Source organism: Rhagoletis zephyria, unplaced genomic scaffold (assembly GCF_001687245.7).
Source record: "Rhagoletis zephyria isolate East Lansing unplaced genomic scaffold, Rhagoletis_zephyria_1.1 Rzeph_scaffold_00941, whole genome shotgun sequence".
Classification (NCBI taxonomy): domain Eukaryota; kingdom Metazoa; phylum Arthropoda; class Insecta; order Diptera; family Tephritidae; genus Rhagoletis; species Rhagoletis zephyria.
In genome coordinates this window covers 83,428-107,778 of record NW_016158025.1, presented here as the reverse complement: position 1 = coordinate 107,778, position 24,351 = coordinate 83,428, and the positions used below count along the sequence as shown (strand labels likewise).

The window sequence follows — 24,351 nt, the reverse complement described above, 5'->3', positions numbered from 1 at the left end:
GCTATTGATCGGTAGTTTACGTACGCTTGCAGAAACTGGTTTATGCTTACTCACACTTGACCCGAACGATGAGAGTAAAGGAGGGAAAGTATTTGCGCGGCGATCGGATGTCTTGTTAGGCCGTTTAAATGGAATTGCGCAGGAGTTTAGTCAGTACACACATCTTTCTTAACAAGCACATAGCAAGAGATAGCTGCTGTATGAGATCGACGAATGTTTAGATCACAGCTGGGCAGCATCTGCCCGCCGGGCGACTGCGCGGCGTATTCGCGTATACATACACGCTCTGCTTGGGAAGACAGCGAAACCTTCATTCAACCGCACGACTTGTTCGTACGCACACAGTGACATCAATTGCACGCACACTACACAAATGCTCTGCCGAAGCTGCCCACCTCTGGTTTAGAGACATATTTAATCAAGAATGATAGAATACAAGATTGGGCCAATTAGAGAGGATTTTTGAGCGTAATTTTTGCGTGACGTCATCTTGGTGCAATTGCGAGAGAGAAATGCCAAAACGCATATAAAAATATGCAAACAATGCCGAAAAATGTGTTAATTTTAATATTACATGGCCCAATTTTGCAGGAATCAATAAATAAGCAAAGATTGATTAATTAGGAACACGTAGCAATAATTTTGGATGTAGGTAAGTAAGATTTTTAGCACATGAAAAAATGGATGTATTAACAGTGTTTGCAATTTCATGTAGACCAAAAGGAAGGTGTGCAGCAAAGTGAATTTTTGGACTCGCCATTGTAAAAAGCCATGCATATTTATATTTGTGGATGGTAGCCAACCACCATAAACTCCACTGCTGTTGACTCCACAGCTTTTATTTGATGACTTTTGTACCATTTCCGAGAGAATGCCTGAGTGTGACTTCTTTGGAAACAAATATTCTATGTAAGTAAAACATAATTTAAGGTGAACTTTTAAATGTATAATAATTTGGGCACTGTTTTGTATTAGGTACGTAACAGCGCGGTAAGATGCCGCTTGAATTAGCGCCTGGCGACCTTATCCACTGGTGCATTACCTCATACCAGCACTAGCCGTGGGTAACACAGTGCGGCGCCGCGCCATTGCGCTGATACCGAGAGCTGAGTTACTGGCACCGATACTGATTTTCGCAACTCTGTGACGCAATGGCGCCAGCAACACCGGAACACTAACAACACCGGGCGGTGCAAAGAACACACAAAAGCGAAGCGTCACTTGTAAAATGTGCAGCACAAGGCGAATTTTTACAAGGTGGTGTTGCTAAAATTAGCCGCGGCTCTTCTGAATGTGAAAATTATGTGTTTGTTGTATTATTGGGTTTTGAACTTGGCTTGTTTTTGCCCAACCGATACCACCTTGTATTAATTCACCTTAGTTCAACACCGGAACACTGACAACACCGGGTGTCGCAAAGAACCAGCAAAGAACACCCGAAACAGAAGTGTCTCTTGTAAAATGTGCAGCACAGCTAGAATTCGTCGCGGTCCTTCTGAATGTGAAAATGATGGGTTTGTTGTATTTTTGGGTTTTGAACTTGGGTATACTTGAGTTTTTTCTCAACCGATATCACCTTGTATTAATTCACTTTGGTGCAGCGTGCAGCGTGCGGCAATAAAGGAAATGAGCTTTAGCCTGTAGAGGCGCAATTGCGCCAACACACTGTGCTGATTCCGACAGTGGCCCTGGAGTAAGTGTGTCAGCGCCAAAAAATTTGCGCCGTTACCCAGTCCTAACCAGCACTAAAAAGAATCAGGTACTAACAAAAATAAGTAGGTAGTGAAGTTCATGTATCTATTTACTGTAGAAACTGCTTTTGTATGTGTGCCATTGCCAGCAAACTAAACCAGCAACTGTCTACATTCACCATGGAAATGTACCTATTACAATTCCCCAAGGAAAGGCCAACATGGTTCCATGTAGAAGCTCATAGCTCACACACATAGCACAAAGCTCGATTTGGTGTTTAATGCATCTCCTCGCCGGCAGAACTGCTTCCACTTTTTCGCCAGGTTTGCGTCCGCAGGAAACGAAAAAAAAACGCACGCATTCCTTTTGTTTTCACTATTACACTTTGCCACTGCACACTTCGTTTTGCTTTGTAATGTCTCAATAATTGTTTAAAACCACGCAGAAATGTTAACACACAAATATTAAAATTGTTATTTAGTTTTTTCGTATGCTCACAATCAACAATTGCACCAAGATGACGTCACGCACACAGCTGATTCTGTCAAAATCACAAAGAGCGGTACCGCGATTGACGCAATCTCTATTTCTCTCAATCGTGATATTTAATAATATGCTCCGCAGTTACTGAAGACTTAAATGACGACAAATGCAACCCCTTCATGGGAGAAGCAACTGCTAATTCCGCACTCGGGTTACATCCAATAATAATTTTTCGCGTGTGCACTTTGTTGTTATTACTGATTTTGTTACCAGCATCGAGAGACATAGAACTAGAAGCAGCAGAAGAGCCAGCAGTAGCAGCGGCAGCAGCATAGGTGAGAGAACCGTCAACTGCTACGCTCTCAACACTTTATTAACGCAACCTTTCACAAGCTCATCACACNTAAAAAAAAAAGTTATCAAGCTCTTAAAAAATCACCCGTTACAATAAAAACAAATTAACAACGAATAACAATTCATTTTACTGTACAGACTTACACAAATGTTTGTCTCTTTACACATCTATCTATTGTGCTTAACCCTAATTATAATTACTCCAACCTTATTCTTTTTAAGAAGTTAGGCACTTTGGGGGGCGCCATGTTTAAAATTTTGGATGAAGAAGACAATCGTTCCCTAATGTGTGNCCAATTCTGACAAAATAACAGCTAATCATACACATGACTTTGAAAGCGCAGGGTTGAAACTTCAAATCTGTTATTTGGAAATTATCTTAGTTGATATATGTATCTACTTTTATAAAAATAACTGATATCAAGAATATATTACTATAAAAATCTTGAATTTATGCCAAAAAATCCAATTCCGGCCAGTGTGGGTTAGATAAAATATTAGTTTTTTCCAGAGTTCCTTGTTTTTCTATACCATTGCTTTTTGAAAATGTTTGCGTGTATACTTATATATATATTCTATGTAAGTAAAAAAATGTTAGCTGCCATTTTTAGCCACAACAAATTTGTTTAGCTCTTTTTAGCCCTTTTCTAAAAGGAATTTGGCTAAAACTAAAAACGATTCGCGGCAACACTGTTAAGATGTGTTAATATACATGAAAATAGTATAAAGTGAGCAGTAAAATAAAGCACCCTCGTACAGTGTTTCTTAAGAGTATAGGAACGCTGACGGTTGAAAACAGTGTTGCCACGGACAAATTTTTTTTTCCAACCAAACTCAACCAAAACCTACCAAAATTTTATTTAGGTTTTTTATATNAAGGCCTTTAACCTGCCTGATTATCCGACATAATATTTAATTTGGCCCCAAATANTTCTTCCACTAGCTCACAAAAGGCTAGGGACCATGCAAGTGCATTTGGGCAAACCTTCTGCCTTTTTAAAAGAGTCTAAGGCCTTTAACCTGCCTGATTATCCGACATAATATTTAATTTGGCCCCAAATAGAAAAAAACCTACCAGTTTTGGTAGGAAAAGCCAATGTTTGGCAACACTGGTTGAAACTGCATTTTAAAAGCTATAGTAAGATATGTGAACAAACCCTAAATTTATTAAAACCTATTTCCAATCCGAATGGAATTTGGTAAGCCAGTAAAGGCATAGGGTGACACCGACAAGTCCCTATCGTTAACCTAAAGTATGTATGTATGTATGTTAGTAAGGCTCTATCGGCACATTTTTCTATTCCTTTGCAATCAAAAACTTAGGCAAAAACAGAGTTCTTTAGTTGCGAGTAGCTTTCAAGCACTTGTTTTTAACACCTGTAACTTATTTAATGCTTTATTAATTGTTTTTTAAATTTTATTAGGTTTATAGGTGCTAACCTACCGACTATTACATAATACTAGATTTCAAATGAAATGAGTTAGGGCATTTCTATATGAAGATAACGATATATACATATGTATAGAGATTGAACAACCGTTACCTTTATGTTTTCGCGGATCGCCATCCTTTTTTATATCGTTGATACTGTTGTTGCTTCCATTTGCGTTGCTGTTGATGTTAACATGACTATTTTCATTATTATAAAGAAAGAGCGCCGTTGATGTTGGCGGCGGAGGCGAAGGCGGTGTTGGGCTGTGCAATGGGTCATGTGTATTGATGAAATTCGCCAAGTAAAGGTCTAGTTCACGAACAGACACATTGATGTGGTAGGGATTAACACATAAACTTGGATGTGTACATTCAGGATTTTTCTCCAACCTCTCCCCATCTGTGCTTTCGAGTGGTATTGCCTTAAACAAGATAACCATTACCAAGTCTAAACGCCATACCTTATCCGCTTGCCGCAAACAGTCGATTCGGCGCATTTTTCCTTTTTGATCGGGATTCGAAAGTACACAAATCGATTTTCGCTTTCCGGTGATGGACTGCACGAAATCCTCTCGACATTCCTGAGTAATATCTTTGCGCAGCTTACCTAGTAAACGGGATGCCCATTTTTGCTTCACCTCCGCCTTTTCATTCTAATCAATAGACAAAAATTGTACGAGTTTTGTTATTTTGAGTATTTTAAATATATACTGTTAAATGCGATAAACAAAAAATTGGTATTCAACCGCCTCGCAGTGGTCGGAAAAGCCATGTTTTACGCAAAAAATTAGAAGGGCTGTTACGATTATAATAAAACTGCGGGATCGTAGTATTGTTGTAATGCTAAACCGAATACCCCATACAAATTATAGTTTGACAGTTGACAGCTAGCAAATCAACTGCCGATTTCTCTAAAATTAAAAAAAAAATCTTTTTGAAAGTACCACTGGTTACGCTTTTTGACATGCTGATCAGGAATTTTATGTCAAATTAAAAACAGTTGACAGCTGTCAATTGAACTGCCACCGATTAGGTTTTAAGACATGGTGATCACGAATTTTATGTGGAATTAAAACTATGAGAGTTGACAGCTGTCAAATAAATTGTTAATTTTTCTAAGAATAAGGTAATATCTTTTAAGATTCTACTGATAAGGGTTCTAGAAATGCTAGTCACGCATTTACGTCGAACCCTAAGAGTTTACAACTGTCGAAGGGGCTGTCAATTTCCCTAGAAATAAGGAAAATTTCCCAAGATTTAAACGTACTATGTCTTAAGGCTCATTGATCTCGAGTTCTGTATCACACTTAACCTTTTTCGGTTGACAACTGTCAAAAAAACTGTAATTTTCAGTTGAGTAACACAATATATTTGTTTAGCAAAATTTTATTTATTATATACGAGGGAACATACATATCCAAAATTAATTTATGACCAAATTATGCAATAATAATAGTAATTATGTATATTTATAAATTAGGGATAGCTGGGGCCGTCTGCTATATGTTCAGCCCAAACAATTTAGTCTAGGGCCCAACAGTTTTTTTAAGATTTTTATTTTATACAAAATTCGTCATTTCCAAAACTTCGGTTATCTCATTTTTAAATAAAGTTATTCAGGTTTTAATTTTTGGAAATTTCGGACGCCATATTGGATTTTGCATTTTGAATTTTCAAAAACTAGTTTGAAATTTCTAATGAGCCAAAATTTACTGCTGCGTTGTTAAGACACATCTTATATACTATATGATGCTAAATATAAAATAAATTACATTAATCTTTAATATTTTAATAAAGTTTATGTTATTTGTAACAACTGCTAAAGTTGGTCTCGTGAAAAAATGGCCGCCACTCTTTTTGGCGCGAGTATGCGCGGCTTTTCTTTTCGTAGATCCTTAAAGGGCCCTTTGCATCAGTTCTTGGTAGGAATGGTGGAATGAAGATCCTACTCGGCCCTATTCATTAGCTATACCTTTTTAAAGAAAATATTTCTAAAAATAAGCCGCGTTTTAAGATATTGATAAAATTATCAATATTGCTAAATAGCAACCAAGTTTTATTATGTAATATTTCATATGAAAGCATCATATTCCATGTTTAAGAAGTAATACCAAACCAGAAATTACTGTTATAATTGAAAGTTTCCTTAAACAAAATTTTAAGAAAGCTATCAACTCATAACTGTTAGAACGTGCCACGATCGAATTCGGTGAAATAAACGGATTCAACGGCTTGCTCAGCAGGTATTATTGAAAATACTAATCAGTTTTGAGATCGTTGGACGTTTCTGAATAAGAATAGCTTTGTTCGGGTTAATTTATCACAGTTTTCAAATATGCCTTTTTAGCGTAAAACATGGCTTCTCCATGTCCATAAATTATAGAATATTTTACACTTAAATATATGTAGGTTCAAGCATGATGCTATTAAGTATACAAGGTATTGTACGTAGTGACAGACTACTTTGACACTCCCTTAGCTAAAAGTTGTATTTCGGAAGTATGAGAGAAATCAGGAGTAAAAAACGGCCTTTTTGTAACAAAGTACTATTTATTATAATAAATAATTAATCCAATTGGCGTCAGTTGGCCAAGAAGGAACGACTAAGGTGATTTGTTGGACTCGGCCAAAATCGCTTAGGCGGATACAGCGCCAAATAAGAAGGAGAATTAATCAAAAGAAGAAGAACGTTGTTTTTGCTTTTTTAATTGAAACCAATTATGTCTAAGTAATAGATAACTTTTATTTATTTAAATCAAGGTTCCGATTGCGGTAATTTCTGCGGCTGCTGTAGTCAAGTGGTTGGAGTGGACATCGGTAAAACCTGGATTCGATCCCTATTCCGATATATGGCAAAGGCATACCTTTGTGTACTTCTCTCATGAAAAAGCTTCTTAAAATCCACTCGCTGTTTATAGGCGGCGTAAACATTTGGGTGCTCCCTCTTGTGTAACAATATCAAAGCGCACACCAAAAATCAGAGGAGAAGTTCGAGAAAGCACTATCATACATACATACATATTTAAATGTAGGAACGACATTGCTATCTTTAAAGGTGGTATTTGCATCTTAAAATAAACATATCGCGTCCAAAATCCAAAACAGTCACAACTAAAAATTTAAAAAAAATTTTTTTTTTCATGCAACAGTTCATAGCCCCTTTAATCTAACGTCCGCCAAAATTTCTTCTTCATCACCATTTTCTTTAACTAGAAACTACTGTTTGCGTTCCCTCACTTGCCAGAAGTTGCAGGAATGGCAATATAGGCAGGGCCGGCTTGAGAAGCAATGACGCCCGGGGCGTAAATTGAACGAAGCGCCCTTTGATAATAATGCTTATTACTTCGGTTTCTTTTTCTTATACGATAATCAGTTGAAAAAATAGTAGAAATAAAAAAAGCCCAGTTTTCTATAATCAAAATCTTCAGATAGCAATTACAACAAGTTTACCTGCGTGCTTTGGCTTAAGCAAATCTTTCGATGGCTTTGGACAGGCCAATCTGCGTAACAATCACGTTTTCGATAGATAAGATAGCTTAAGCGTTTAATTTTTCTCGGGGCATACGTTTCGTTGAGCTGTTATTTCGAAAAACTTCGCTCCCTGCTGACGACAGTCACTGGCAAAGTGAACAAAATCCTGAGAGAAACCCAAACATTAGGAAATACATCGAAGACATTTTTCTTGGCGAAATTCAAGAACCACCAATGGCCGTTTCATCGCTACAGGTTTAATACGTCGTAATTGTTTCAACTCTTCATAAAGCTTCAATCCATTTATGGACATCCCATAAGTCCCATCTCCTATTGAATCTGGGGACTCTTTCGAATGTGAGTAATACGAAAACCCCCATGGATTTTCATGACTTTTCAACTGCTCAAACATTTGCTTGACAGCAGCCAGGGCAGTGTCAACTAGAACCACAAAAGAATCAGTTCTAAATTGAACTTCTGGTATGAAAATTGCAGACGCATTTTGATTTTCGTGATCGAACATTTTCTTCTTTCTTATTTTGCGAGATGAGCTTCTTTCGCCGCAAATTCAAAGCCCTTATTTCTGGAAGTGGATAGAAAATCAGCGCAACTTCGTATCGACTCAGTGGCTGCAGCGATGTCCATGGTTGTACTCTGCATTGATTTACTCATAAGACTGATCTGGAATGGGTGTCATACCAAACAGCCAGGGAGATGAGAAATTCAATCGCATCAGTTTGTCAGCCAATCATTTGGCTTCATGTTGGGAACCAGGATATTTCAAATTAGAGGAAAAGAAAATCCCCATTAGAGCTCTTTTGACTGATATTTAATTACTTTAACCATGTCCATTCTGTTTTACTTACGTGTTGTAGATAATGGTTTGACGGTGAGATTTTAGACATGATTTTTGAAAATTATCTATCTCTGGGTAGATGCGCGTGAAAGCGTGATGCACGTTCTGGATGAAGAGGCTACATCGCCCTTCAGCAATTGCAAGGAATGCCATCCCCATTACTTATGTCGTTTTCAAGAGTTTCAAGTAGAAGAAAATTAGTCATTCCCCCACCCGTCGATGAAGAAAATTCACATTCGAAAATTGTATGCAATACAAAAATTAAACGCCATCCCCCTAAAACCTTCAACATAGGGGAAAAAATTGGAGAGTAAATGAGTTCTCCCTGTGTGCTGGTGAAATCAGATAAAGTGTCAAACCATCAGTTGTTCAATGTCTTCAAAGCAAATTGAAATTTGAATTTGAATAACCAAAAACAAAAGCTTTCACCTTATTAAATGTATCGTAGCGAAGAAATATCAAGTTTTGTAAGTATTTTTGTTTTTTTTTGCCAGTGTATTTGTGTAATTTAGCAAATCGCCAAAGGAAAAAAAACCAGCTACGTAAACAAAAATTCGCGTCTCCGGTATATTCGACAGTTTTATCAGTTTTACACGAAAAGCGTTGCCGTACTTTCAAGGTTTTCTGTTTTTCTCTGAGAGCAATTTTGTTTTTTGACAGTTCTTTATGATTATGTCGCTTGCGCAGCATCAACAGATTTTTGCCGCTCCTGTACATTTGGGATTTTTTAAGTTGTGACTGTTTTTGATTTAGGGTGCGATATTTACACTTCAGCTCGCTATACAGTTCAATACGAGCGTGAACGTGAAGTTTTTATTTTGACACAATTTTCATAGCAAGTGCATTTTAAATTTTGTGAAAACTGACAGTATATAGAATTCAGTAGCGGGGAACACAAAGAGGGGTTCGGGATTAAACTTTAACCAAATCGATCGTGCAACTTCATTTCACGTACAAGAAAATTGCGGATGAATGATTACTTATCACCAGGGAACGGATTTTTAGGCCCTAAAAGCCTATAAAAAAGACAAAATAAAATAACGGTGGTGTTGCCATCTATTGCTGAAAGTCACTTAAAGCAGAATTAAAATTTAAATCGGACCCCTCAAGTGCTGTTGAATGTCTTTTTGTTTAAATAGTTGATAGTAAGTAAAAATTTCTGAGTTGATTTTAGAATATGACCATATTGTGTGTTGTGGCGACTTCAATGTTAATCTTTTGTGCAATGATCGGAACTCAAAAAAGCTTCTGGATGATCTAAAATCCAGCGGAATTAATGTAATTAATAAACATGCCACTCGTTTTTCTCCTAATTGCAAACCTAGTCTATTAGATTTGTTTTGTGTAAGTGATTGTGATTATGTTAATCATTTCGAACAACTCTCTTTGGGTGGGGTTTCGGATCATGACATGTTGTTTCTATCATATGGAATCAATTTTACTAGAAGTGACCAATCTTCTGAAGTGTACTATAGGGATTTCAAACGTGTCAATGTATAATCACTTAGTAACGAAGCAGTTCTATTAGACTGGAATGCGTGCTTATTCTTTCCCGATGTAGACGCCAAATTAGACCACTTTAATCGCCTTGTAAATTTCTTGTTTGATAGATATGTTCCGCTACGTAAGGTAAACACTTTTCCGGCTAAGAAACCATGGTTTTCACAGAAAGTATTGCACGCAATTAGATATCGCAATAAGGCATACTCTGAATGGAAGAGAAACCAAACGCAATACAGATGGGAAAAGTACCGAATTGCTAGAAACAAAGCGAAATTATTGACGAAAAATGCTAAACAGACCTATTCTAAAATCAAGCTAGATATGTAACATAGATGTAGATGTTATGAACGCTTTCCTTTTGAATACTACTCATAATTCTAGCTTGTGCTTGGATATTGAAAATGCCCAAGAAGTCTCTCAATGCGAGTTTAATTTCAATGTAGCTACTGAAGATGATATAGTAAAGGCTATTTACGCGATTGGGTCCAATGCGGTGGGTTCCGACGGAATACACCTGAGATTTCTAAAACTTATTTTACCATTCGCGCTCACACATATAATAAACTTTTCAATTACATCTTGTGTCTTTCCAAGTAGTTGGAAGATCTCGAATATCTTACCAATACCAAAAGTAAATTGTCCAGAACTACCGCAAGATTTTTCGACCAATAAGTATTCTGCCTGTTTTATCTAAGGTATCTGGAAAGTATTTGGAGAGGCAATTAATATTCTACCTAAATGAAAATAATTTATTAACGGAATATCAGTCTGGTTTCCGCGCACGTCACAGTTGCACTACAGCTATGTTAAAAATATTTGAAGATACAGTGTGGGAAAAGAGTATCTGGCCTAAAACGTGTTACGTCTGGAGTACCTCAAGGTTCGATATTGGGCCCAATACTATTTTGTATCTTTATAAACGACCCATCGGATTGTCAGAAGATCTAGTCTGTAGAATAAATGAAGATCTCTTACGTATATCTAACTGGGCGCGATCAAATAACTTACAGCTATATACACTGAAAACCAAGGCTTTAGCCATATCTAAAGAAGAACATAACNTACAGCTAAATACACTGAAAACCAAGGCTTTAGCCATATCTAAAGAAGAACATAACCTGAGTGGTCTTTCACCGATTATGCTTGATGGCGTTAATATAAAATTCGACCAGGTTGTGACTAATCTTGGTTGTAAGGTAAATGCAAGGATGAACTGTTCTTACCATATAAACTATTCGGTTTGTAAAATATATAACGTGTTAAGGACATTATATCGCACTGCGTATTTATTACCGAAGGATGTAAAACTCAGATTAGTTAAGATCAAATCACATATAGCGAGGTATTGTACTCCAAACTCGACCAAACATCAATATTGAAAATGCAAAAAGCCTTAAATAATACAGCGCGGTTCGTTTTTTCGAAACGGAAATATGAACACATCTCTGTTTATACTAGACAAATACTTGACAACACCCTAGAAAACTATCTTAAGATAAGAAACCTTGTCTTCATTCACAAGCTGATTTATACTGTAAAACCGGAATACTTGTGTCACAAGTTAAAATTTGGGAAATGTGAACGTGTGGTAAATATTATAATCCTTAGGTATACGCATCTCGTTACCTCTCGAATGTTCTTTATTAATGCTGTTCAGCTGTGGAAGTCTCTTCCACCAGCTGTTAAAATTATTAAGGATGCGAAACGCTTCATGCAAACAATGCAAACTTTCTTCTCCTAATGGCTTTTCTAATCCTTGCTCTTTCTCCTACTTCCCTTTTTCTATGTCTTCTTTCTTTTCTTTGCAACTAAAGCTCTACGTTTATAATAATATTGTAAATAATCTACTGTAATAAGCTTATTTTAGAATGTACTTATATATTACAGTCTACCAAAAGTCGATGTACTTTAAGGGACATTAGTCTCACATGTACAAAAATGAATTAATAAATGAAATGAAATAGGCTGGAAAAGGCAAAATAAAATAGCGAAAAAGGCAGGAAAATGCACTCGGTGTTGCAAAAAAGGCAAAACAAAATAGCGAAAAAGGCAGGAAAAGGCACTAGGTATTGCAAAAAAAGTAAATTAAGGCACTAAAAAAAGACAGAAAATACGAAGAACAATCAAAAAATACATTTATTTTAGAAATGTTTCTATTACAAGTAAAAAGAGAAAAACTATGAACTAGTTTCATTATATGAACAATTTGTACTTTGAATCTTTGACTATTTTATCCTTTCGAGTTTCTAACTCATAAAACTTTAATCTGTATAGTTGTACCACAAGATGTATTTTGAAGTTTTCTGGCAGCATTTTCATTCGATTTTCGTGAAGAAAAGCTTTGAATGTACTAAATGTGCGCTCGCCGCAAGTTGATACAAGTGGAGCCCAATTTAAATATGGAACGTTTGAAACGTTCATATTATCAGGAATAAGCGCGTTTTCCTCGGCCTTTGCAATTTTAACCACACCCCTTTTTGTCTCCGAGCCTACGTTAGCTGAGAAAACCAACACCAATTTGGCAAGAGTCCCTGCGCTTCTATAAGCCGCATGGGCATGTGTATATTTTGTATTCTTTAAAAAAAAAATTGTAAATGCTATAATCACTTTTTTAAAGGTAGAAAAGGCAAAAAAGGCAAATATCTTAAAAAAGGCAAAAAAAGGCAACATCAAATGTGTATATATGGAATCAGGGAAAGCTAAATCGTGGACATTCTTAATCGAATATACTCTATCTCTTTAGCAGAAAAAAGGCAATTTCCATAAAATCCGTTCCCTGCTTATCAACATATGACTGGTTCGAAAACTCCAAGAGAATTGCTCGTTTTTAATAGTTTGATAAATTTTTTAGTAAGTGAACTAACGGTATGCGTATCAAATATGACTGCAAAGGCCATTCCGCAGGGCCTTTGTTCAAACCCATTTCAGTGCAGATCGAAACAGTATCTTTGGCGTGTGTGCCTAGCTTATGTTCAATTTATAGCTTCTGTTTTAGTACTTAGCCAAGGAAATGGTGTAACTAAGTAAACTGCACGGAAAAAGTATGACTTCTAAGAGAAATGTAAAACGCCATCGTTCTTAATTATTCGTGTAGGAAGGTAGAGGCGATTCCTTATTGTTGTCGTATTAATTTTCTTATTCAGTAAAACGATACTCTACAAATGTTAAGTTCCATTTTTTAACAGAGAATCAAGAAGAAAATTTTACTTCATTCTCTCAACATTACATATTGTAGAAAAAATAAGAAATATAATAAAATACCCTCCAAAATCATCTATAACAGACGCCCCTGATCTACACAAATCAATTTGATTGGACATTTATTTATTTATTTTAGAACTCCTTTCTGTGCAGCCATAGAAGAGAGGCGGGCCCCTCTTCTTTTGACATTTCTTGTCTAAGGAATAGACAATATTTTACATTGAAATTTGTCTTTTATACTTTTATTTCATTGCTACTTACAGTTTAAACTGTAAAGTTGTCAACGAACAAGAATGGAGTGATTGTCAAAGAATTGTTCATTAGATGCAAATCAGTTTTTGTGTATGAAATGGCGTAGTTTATTACTTTTTTACATGCCGTGCTATGTTCTTTTTTCAAGAAGGAAACAACGTATTAGCTAAGGGAGTCAAGATGGCAGATAAGAGCTAGATCGGTGTAAATGTCCAACACCTTGCATTGTTCCACCATGGCTTCAAGTTTCTAAAAAATCGCGTTGATTTTTGAAATTTTTTTTTTTTGTTTTTTGTTGAAGGTGTCACGCTTTTTCTTCCATACAAAGTATGTTCGCCTATTTTTTATATGAAAGGTAGTGTGCAAACCCCTTGTGAAAATACAATTTTTTTGCTACATTTTTTAAAAAATTTATGAATATTAAATAAAAGAAAATGGGTCAAAGCGGCGCTATTCAAGTGGCCGACACTGTATGTATATTAGGAAAAATTTTTATTCTAATTTGAAATTTTCCATGTAAATAACATGTAGAAGTTTTTTCTTCATTAAAGCTTTTATAACTATTAAACCGTTTGAGCCTCTTTATTTAACATTAATATTTTTGAGTGGTGTATTGTGCTCTTGATGCACTGCTGCACTTACCGTCACTTTGTGTTTTAATACGTGTTAAAGCCTTAAAGGCCACCTGCAGACTAAAAAGAACCGGATATTATATAACACTCAGTGTGGCGCGGTGGAAATCGCTGGCGGCAGAGATTTAAGCACTTGCGTATTTTCAATGCTACAGGATAGTACGCTACCATTACCTTTGTTGAAGAGATTCTATAATGTTGGTTTCCCTGAAACTGAATGCTGGTCGAATCTTCACTAATCGCACCAAAACTGTCATGATCTGGGGTGTTTTCGAAGTTAATGGGGATAAGCTTCACTTTTCTGTTGGGGAATATGTTTCGGTCTTCCAGGCTGAGGTAACTGCAATCCTCAAAGCCATGGACTATGCGGTGGACATAGGTGGAGGGGAAGGAGTTTACGTGTCTGCAGTGACAACCAAGCTGCACTTAAGGCATTGGCCAGCCCTCTAACTAGTTCCAAACTAGTTCGGCAATGCAAGTCTCGACTAAATTATGGTGGTAAACATAAGCAGCTTGCTTTACTCTGGATGCCAGGTCACTCAGGAGTACCTGGTAATGAGACATCTGACCTTCTGGCCAGGATGCAGGTGGGCAAAACTCATGTTGCCTTCAATATCAGAAGGTCTATCTAGTTTTTGCTCTCACTGAGCAGACGACACTGCAGACAACTTGTTGGACTGCTGACTGGTCACTTCACGTGGCTCAAACACCTGACTGTATTAGGCGTAAATGACAAGTCCATTTGCCCATCCTGCCTCGAATAGGATGAGACTGTGGAACACTTTTTGTGCTTCTTGCTTGCTTGGCTGTTTGTCATCGAATTTTCTAGACTCTTTTCTCTATTTTCAGTTTCTGAATTAAAAGTTTGGCGTAAAAAGCTTATAGAGCAAGAGCCCGCGACGGCCAGACCTTCGTGTGCCCCCAACACAGGTAATAACGAACTCAGACAATCAATTTGGATAGTGGTGGCTTTGGCAGTTACCAGGCTGTAAAGGTGTATAAAATAGCACCTCAAATTCGTTATAGTATAAAAGTCAGCTTTTATATATTTTATTCGTAATAATATTAGAAACTACGTCGTTCATTGCCAGACACTTAGCACGGTTCCTACCCCCTGCCAGACACCCTTAAACCATGATAAATTGTAGTTATACTTTCGTCATGGTATAAAAGCTGATTTTTATATACTATGTCACTTGAAGAACCACCAAAAGATGTTTCTTCACTTGCCACCCCTTTTCGATGATTCTTTCATATTACCAGACACGTTAAAATCCGTAGGTGCGAGCATGAAGAAACTGATAAAAATTATACGTTTGTTAGTTACTTATCGGAGTCGGCGGTCTTTACAAGCGGAATTCCAATTTCTTAAAAAATTTGTTAATGCCAATGCTATGCCACAAAGCCTAATCTAATAAGTTAATTAATAATGTGTTGGAGCCTTATGCACTTTTTATACCCGAGCGCACTTGTTCACAAGGGTATATTAATTTTTTTCACATAACGGTTGTTTGTAACAGCCAAAACGAATCGAGATAGATATAGATAAATGTATACATAAATGCTCAGAATGAATAGAAGTCGATTAAGCCATGTCTGTCTGTCCGTCCGTGTACACGATCACTCGAGCAAAAATTTAGATATCTTAACGAAATTTGGTACGTAGGTTTCTCTTTATCCAAGGTAGGTTGGTATTGAAAATGCGCGAAATCAGACTGCAACCACGCCCACATCCCATATAGCGGTAATTTAGAGAAATACAAAATCTTCGATAAATCAGTAAATATGAAAGCTAATTTATTCAAAATTGATGGTTGCAACAATTCTTTACCAGGAATACGTTTATGATACAATTTTGAAAATTGGGCGTGGCACCGCCAACTTATGATCACATATATGTATCTCGGTAACCGTTCTACCAATTTGTACCAAACTCGGAATGGTTACTGTGCTTGCCACATAAAAACAAAATTTTGAAAATTGTAGAAATCGGACCAAAATTACGGCCCCTTTTCATTTAACGGTAATTTTCAGAAATGCTTGAAACTTCCATATTTCGAAAATTAAGGACGCTAATTTACTCAAAATTGATAAAATCCGGCTTACCATGTTGCGGTAGCCTTCGGAAAGGTGAAAAAACATTTATTTAATACCTGCGCCGGGTATTTAATGTTCGGCTCCGCCCGAACTTAGAGTTTCTTACTTGTTTTAAATTTAATTTAATTAAAATTTCGATGTTTTATTAAAAATTATTGTTTACTATAGGAGGGAAAAATTATTTTTATAACACTCTAGGGAAAATTTCCTGGATCCTAAATTATGGATCTGTATTACGTTTTTCCATATCAGATAATTTCCCCAAGATATTTTATTTTCTATGAAAAAATCTATGTTTAGCAAGGAAAAAATTAAAAAGATAACAAATCTTTTGAAATTTTTTTATATTTTGCTAAGAAATCAGTGAAAATCGATAGCTAAATAAATAAGTTTAGAATGGTCAAATGAAAATATCCATACGCCATATCGTACATGGCCGTTATCGTAAATATTCGTGCATAGCATATGAGCAACATTTTCTATGTTAAAGTTTTTTTTCACTGTGCTAAGTACGCCTTGTAAATTATCGTTGCTTTTTCCCACTTTTTCATTTGTTAAGCCAACACCATCAAGTCAGCTGTTGAATATAATTGTTATAAGGCCATAAAATAACAAAACCAAATAACTTAAGGACGAGCAGGCGTAAAAGTTCAACATTCTAAAAATAGAATTATTAAGAAAAATCAACAACCACATGATCAAGTGTAAATTGCAGCGGAATAGCTGCGCTGTCGGCCGCTGTGGTGTAGTGGTAAGCAGTGCGCGCTTCCACTCCACAATGCCTGGGTTCAAGCCCTAGTCAAAGCAACATCAAAAAAATATAGAAAACGGTTTTTTTTCTTAACAGCGGTCGTTTCTCGGCAGGCAATGACTAACCCCCGAGTGTATTTCTGCCATGAAAAACAGCTTCTCATAAAAATACAATCGCCGTTCGGAGTCGGCGTAAAACTGTAGGTCCCTCCGCTTTGTGTGACAACATCAAGGCGCACGCCACACGAGGAGAAGCTCGGCCAAACACTAACATATGTGTAAGCGCCAATCTATTATTATTATTATAGCTGCGCTTGAATGCGTTGGCTTAACAAATGAAAAAGTGGGAAACAGCAACGATAATTTACAAGGCGAACTTAGCAGAGTGCGTAGGTAACTGGCTGAGTCAGTTGGATCGTCGGTTCGAATCCTACTGATAGAAGTCTGATGAGGAAATGTGGTGATATCCGAAATAGCTATCACTTCTACCATTTTTTTAAATTATTGTTGCTTTTCCGCAATAAGTTTTTCATTAAAAACGGCCTCAAGCTCAATAAAAATTGTTGAACATTAATATTCTTATAAATTATTAACAACAAGTAAGAAAGTCTAAGTTCGGGTGGAGCCGAACATTAAAAACCCGGCGCAAGTATTAAATATACATATGTTTTTTCACCTTTCCGAAAGCTACCGCTAGATGGTAAGCCGGGGTGTATAATTTTTGAGTAAATTAGCGTCCTTAAATTTCGAAATATTGCAGTTTCAAGCATTTCTGAAATTTACCGTTATATGAAAAGCGGCCATAATTTTAATCCGATTTCCGAAGATTTTGTATCTAAATTACCGTTATATGGGAAGTGGGCGTGGTTATTGTCCGAATTTTTAAATTTTCGGTCAGGTAGTATGCTGTATCAAGGCCAACAATTGTGCCAAGTTTGGAAGAAATTGGTGCAGCGGTTACCAAGATATACACATGTAACCATAAGTGGGCGTGGCTACGCCCATTTTCCACAAATTTATAATATTCTTATTTTTCGTCTAAAAATTGTTGTAAATATCAATTTTGAGTGAATAATCTTCAGTATTTACTAACATATCGCAGTTTTCGTATTTCCGATAATTACCGTTATATAGGATGTGGGCGCGGTTATTGTCCGATTTTTAATATTTTCGGCCATTTAGTTTGCTGTATAAAGGCCAGCAACTGTGCCAAGTTCGGAAGAAATCGGTGCAGCGGTTACCAAGATATACACATGTAACTATAAGTGGGCGTGGCTACGCCCATTTTCCAAAAATTTATAATATTCTTATTTTTCGTCTAAAAATTATTATAAATGTCAATTTTGAGGGAATTATCTTCAGTAGTTCAGTAGTTATCGAAGTTTTCGTATTTCTGGAAATTACCGTTATATGGGAAGTGGGCGTGGTTAAAGTCCGATTTCGCCCATTTTCAATACCAACCTACCTTGGATTAACGGAAACCTACATACCAAATTTCGTTGAGATATCTCAATTTTTGCTCGAGTTATCGTGTACACGACGGACGGACATACGGACAGACAGACAGACATGGCTTAATCGATTTCTCTATTCATTCTGAGCATTTATGTATACATTTGTCTATATCTATCTCGATTCGTTTTGGCTGTTACAAACAGCCGTTATGTGAACAAAATTAATATACCCTTGTGCACAAGTGCGCTCGGGTATAAAAAGAAAGAAATCGATTTTGTTCTTCGTCTTTCGTGAACGTTCAATTACAATTTTGTATTAACGCTATACCTCGTTCAGCAATATCATTAAAATCTTAATCGTCTTAAAGACAACCAACTTCAGGGCCATTTTTTTGAGAATTTAATGCCCTGCGGTTCAATAGTTGTAACATTTTTAATAAAAACAATTTTCTTTACATGTTATTTACATGGAAAATTCCAAATACCCCCCTACACCTTTAAAAATTGGAATGCAAATTTTTCCAAATGGAAGGATTTTCTTCTCGGTGAAAAGGTCCTTTTAAGGCCATAAATTCGTTAGGTTAGTTATTTTGGATCACCATAATGTAAATATGTGTGCATGTATGCAGATATGTAATCCTTCTATATTGATAGCAACGTATCTTCACAATAGGGGTATTCTCGATCCGTTGCATACTGTCTAGCATGAGGCATAGATAGCATACACAGCATGATTGGCTAATTTTGTTGTTGTTTGAACACATAAAAATTATCCAATCATGCTATTTATGCTATCTATGCACCATGCTAGACAGTATGCACCGGATCGAGAATACCCCTAATGTGTTTTTATTCCTCAATCAAAGGGAGTAAAAGGAACATTTGTTTGCATTAGTATAAATGTATATTTGTGAACGTGAGGCGATCACCGTAACCACTCTTAGGTCAAATTTCAGATGAGCTATATTAAATATAGATTGTTATTAACTTCAAAAATTAATTTTAGAATCATATAAATACTAGGCTTGGATAGTTCTTGAACTAAATGAATTAAAGTACTGGTTCATCACAATGAACTCGTTCGCTAGTTCGGTCTCTTCACTGAACTAAATTTGTCAGTTCTACTATTTCTCATTTTGGATAGCGATCCAAATATTCTTGGCACGAACCTATGTCGTGTATCCCTATCTTTACAGATACGTTTTAAAACGCTTTTGCATTGTTGCTACTCCAGTTCCTTGCTAATGAGTTTTTTCGCAAATATTAAACTAACGTAGATTTTAAAATCAAACAAGCTTTATACCTAATTAAATGTTATTGCAAAGCAATATGTAAGTTTTGGCTTGTATGTAGAATATATGATAGTAAAAATAATTAAACTTTGTTTAAAAAAATCGTCAATTGAGCTAAATGAAGTTCACGAACTAAAGAACTAGTTCTCTGAGGTGAACGAACTAGAACTGAACGGTTCACTTAAAATAACTTAAGTGCTTAACTCTAATAAAAACTATATTTAATCTACACTTAAATGGCCAATACTGCCTATTTATATATAAGATATGCAACCCTGTGTTTGTACCAAACAACAATCAACCGTTCAGCACAAAATGTAAACAAACAAACAAATGCAACAACAATTTCAAGGAAAAGGCAACAGTGATGCCAGTTATTTGGCATAATTAAGCAAAGATGATCTGAAACTTAACCTAGCTAAATAGCATTTAAATAATAATCCGAAATTCAACTTATGTAAGTGCTGTTTAAATTTTCACCTGAAATTGGCCATTAAAAAATATTCTGTAGTTTGCGTGCCTTCCTTTCTAGCGCATTATTTATTTATTTATTTATTTATTTTTCAATCTACAGTACAGAGTACCTTACAGACTAAAGAAACAATAATAATTATATTTAATACATACTTATCAAATAATAGAATTTAAGATCAACACAAAATTAGATCTTGATAAGGAAAAATCAATTAATTTAAAAGAAGATAAGTCATTAAATTCTTTTAAGGCACGCGTAATAGGTGCATTACTTTCAAAATTAGTTCTGCAACTAGCAACGTAAAAAGGAAGAAAGCTTCGCAGATTTCTTTGCGGAACGTTAAAATTTATTCGCTCTAGAAGAGTTGGACAATCGACATTGCCATTAACTATATTGAAAATAAACGAGAGCGCTAGAATGGACCTTCTTTTCTCTAGAGAACATAGATCAATAAGCAATAGCCGAGATTGGTACGGTGGCATTGGATCCTCGAACCGTAAAGAACGCAATGCATGCTTTAGAAATATCTTTTGAACCCGTTCGATCCTATTTATCGATTGTTGATCATAGGGTCTCCAGATAATTACTGCATATTCTAAATTGGAGCGTACAAGAGAAGTAAAAAGAAGCTTAAAAGTGTATGGATCAGAAAAATCAGTGGAACTACGTCGAATAAATCCCAATACCGAATAAGCCTTTGAAAGAATGAAATTTATGTGATTATTAAATGAAAACTTTGACTCGAAAACCACTCCAAGATCTTTAGTCTCTGAAACTTTGTTTAAAACACAGTTATCAATAAAATAAAGGGTAGATGTAGCATTAAGACGCCTAGTATAAGTTAAGTGAAAACACTTAGCAATGTTCAACGACAGCCGCGACTTTTCACACCACAAATGAAGACTGTTCAAATCACTTTGAAGCTTACTTGAGTCTTCCATATTGTTAACCATCGTAAAAATTTTCAAATCATCAGCAAAAAGAAGATAATTTGAAAAGGTAAAACAACTTCCAATGTCATTTATAAAAAGAACAAAAAGTAGAGGGCCTAAAATGCTACCTTGAGGAACCCCAGAAGGGGCAACAAAAAAGTCCGAAGTTGAGGAATCAATTGAGACAGCACAACGACGATTGGATAGATATGACGTTATCCATTGCAAAACGGATGAATGGAAGCCAAGGCAAGCTAACTTACTGATCAGAATCCTGTGGGAGACTCTGTCAAACGCCTTAGAGAAGTCAGTATATATGCAATCCACTTGCGAGCCAATCGAAAACGCTGAGGTGCAAAAATCGCTAAATACCATTAAGTTAGAGACTGTCGAGCGCCCAGAAATAAATCCATGTTGGTATGGGCTTAGTAATGATTTTACAGCGAAATAGATTTTGTCCTTAACAACACTTTCAAACAGCTTCGAAATATTTGATAGTTTTGCAATTGGCCTATAATTACGAACATTACTTTTACTACCATTTTTGAAAAGTGGCGTAATTGTTGTTATCTTCCACTCATTAATAAAAATACCGGAAGAAAGGGATTTGTTGAAAATCAAGTGTAAAGGATATGACAACGCTGGGCAGGCTCTTAAAAAAAGAGCTGATAGGCCGTCTACGTCCGATTTTGGCGAAGTATTGAGAGAAAGCATCGCCCTTGAAACTTCATCAGAGGATATATGCAAAGTCCCTAGATTAATAGAAGGGGGTATTTCAGATGAAAAGTCAGGAGAAATCACATCGTCTTCAACAAAATTAGAGACAAAATATTCCGCAAAAAGATTAGCGGCCTCAACAGGAGTATTAGCCGACTTGTTATCTAAAAATAATGAACTAGGTATACTAGAAACTTTTTTCGATTTTACGAAGCCCCAGAAAGATTTCGGGTTAGCTTTGATATTACGCTCAGTACTCCTTATATACTTTGTGTACAGAAGATTATTTAATGACTTAAACTCTTTCTGACATTGCTGAAATTTTACAAAGAATGCTTGGATTCTAGTTGATTTGAACTTCTTAAGGTATTTGTTTTTAATGTTTTTTAAATTCATTAAAGCTCTATTATACCAAGGTGACTTATAAGATCGCTTTCGTTTTATAGGTATGTTATTTAAACAGAATTCATTAACTTTTAATTTAAAAGTTGAATAGCAGCTATGAACCTCCGAGTCCAAAAGAAGTTCATCCCAATTAATTTCAGAAATCGACTTATTAAGAGCTGGAAAATCACAAGACGCATAATCGAAGTCACTACTTACATCAGCCACGATTTCCGAAAAAACATAAAATTTTAGCCCGATTTCTAAAGGCACATGGTGCATAGTAGCTTCGGAAATCGGCGAACTGCATTTAGATATACAAAAATCAACATTATCACTGATGTATATAAGATCTAATAATCTATTTAAATCATTAAAAATAAAGTTTACTTGAATGAGATTTACACTGAGGAAATTGTCAATACAGTAAGACTCACGCTCAACGGTAATGTTACTTGGAAAAAGAAGCGCGTTATCAGACTTACTACACCAAACTATGTCACTGAGATTAAAATCACCCAGAACACAAATATGGTCATTTTTAAGATCAAGGGATAGCCCAATTACATTATCTACATGCGCTTTGTATAACTCAAAGTTACTATTTGGTGGAATATATGAAGCAAATACATATAGAAAATTTCGAGATTTCATTCCTTTGATTCGAACGCAAACTTGGTCGAGCAAGGTGTCATCATTTCCAAGGTCAACCATTGTTGCACGGAATTTACGTCGAACTGCAATTAGAACACCACCTCCTCTTGAACAGCCAGTTTTCATGGAATCCCGATCCTTACGGAACACATTGTATAAATTAGGATCGAAAAACTCGCTATCATATAAATCCGATTTAAGCCAAGTCTCGACAATCACCAGCACGTCATAAACCTCTTGAGAACTAAATTGAAATACTGTCTTCGATTTTGTTCTTAAGCCAGAAATGTTTAGGTAGTAGATTTTTAGCTCAGCACTAGATTCCGGAAAAGCATTTCCATTCATAGCAGTTAAGACCTTTGGGTTCGACCTCCCCTTTTCCGAAAAAAATTAAAAGGTTTTACCTTTACATTCAAAGGCCAAATTTTCGCATCGAGAATACTAGGAAACTCGGCAGATAGAACACCCAACCTGAAGTTAACATGTGTACGATTTTCTGCTGGGTCATCTTTTTTAATTAATGCATAGCAAGAGATAGCCTTTCTCTCAATTTTTACATGTTTACACACATAATTGATAATGTCATCAGCAGTGACTTTAGGGTCGAATGACGACAAATGCGCCCACTTCATACGATCAGCTACACACAACTCCGTGCTAACATTAGACCCAACAACAACCACATTGTTATTACGCCGTTTGTTGTTTACTTTCGTCCACACAGTATTATCTTCACATTCGCTTTCATTATTTACTTGTTGTTGAGAAAGCACAGCATTAGCATTACCCGAAGCTGACAGGTTATCGGACACAACCACAGAAGAGACAGCAGGTAGGTTAAGAGAACCACTAACTGCTGTCTGAGCAATAACATTAGAACCACTCTCCTCTCCAATGCTGCGTTGAATTGCAGGCGAAGCGCAATTGTTATGGTCAGCATCACTCACAGCAGAGAAATTTGCATTAAGCTCAGTAGCGAGTTCAGCAACAACACCATTAGCCGATTCTGCACTACTAGAAGCAGAAGAACTCGTGCCCACTGTCAATCCAACGAGGTCAGCGACCTTATTTGAATTTGCTTTTGAACGCAAAATTCTTTTATTTGAAGCATCACTATTACTGGCATTGTTATTGTTGCTAGCAGCAATTATGCCAACTTGATTAGATGACGATGCATTTTCATTATTAAGGGTGATTTTTTCACCACATAAATCGTCTTGAAACTCCTTTACTGCGCGGAAAGCATTTTCAAACTTTGCTAAGCAAGACGAATTATAAACAGAACAGCAAGTGTCACATTTGAATAGTAGGTTTTTGTTGGATTTCAAAAGTTTTAAACATGCCGAGTTTAGTTTAACACATTTAATATGGAAATTGTGTAAACAAAGACCGCAAGCAACAGCATCACCTCCTACACACTGCGCACCGCAAATACCACACAAAGACATCGTAAGAAAACTGATAACGACAGAGCTAAGTAAAAGCACGTCCGCACCCGTCAACGATTAGCGTGATGCAATACGATTTCACTTTCCCTACTTTTCTTGCATGTACAATGGGGTGGTCCAAAAATGCATGTGAAAACGTAAGTCGGAATATTTATGCTCTCACCCCTAGGATTCTTCTATACCGAAAAAATATACCCCTTTAGCTGAGGGAGCGGGGGAGGCCAGGTTTAGAGTTGTAATCGAGTTAGAGGAGTAGAGGAGGTAGAAATTAC

At 36.2% G+C, this 24,351-nt stretch overlaps 1 protein-coding gene across 1 annotated transcript in view; it reads right to left on the bottom strand.

Annotated features, from left to right (window-relative positions):
• The window catches only part of LOC108362118 (chitinase-like protein PB1E7.04c), a 53,477-nt gene extending 29,358 nt beyond the window's left edge, over nucleotides 1-24,119 (bottom strand). The window contains exons 1-2 of the mRNA XM_017614983.1: nucleotides 23,042-24,119; nucleotides 4,074-4,614 (exon numbers count right to left, since the gene is read on the bottom strand). Of these exons, the coding sequence (XP_017470472.1) occupies nucleotides 4,074-4,614; nucleotides 23,042-24,079 (1,579 nt within the window). The 5' untranslated portion in view covers nucleotides 24,080-24,119. The remainder of the gene's footprint in view (nucleotides 1-4,073; nucleotides 4,615-23,041) is intronic.
• Between the last annotated feature and the right edge of the window lie 232 nt (nucleotides 24,120-24,351).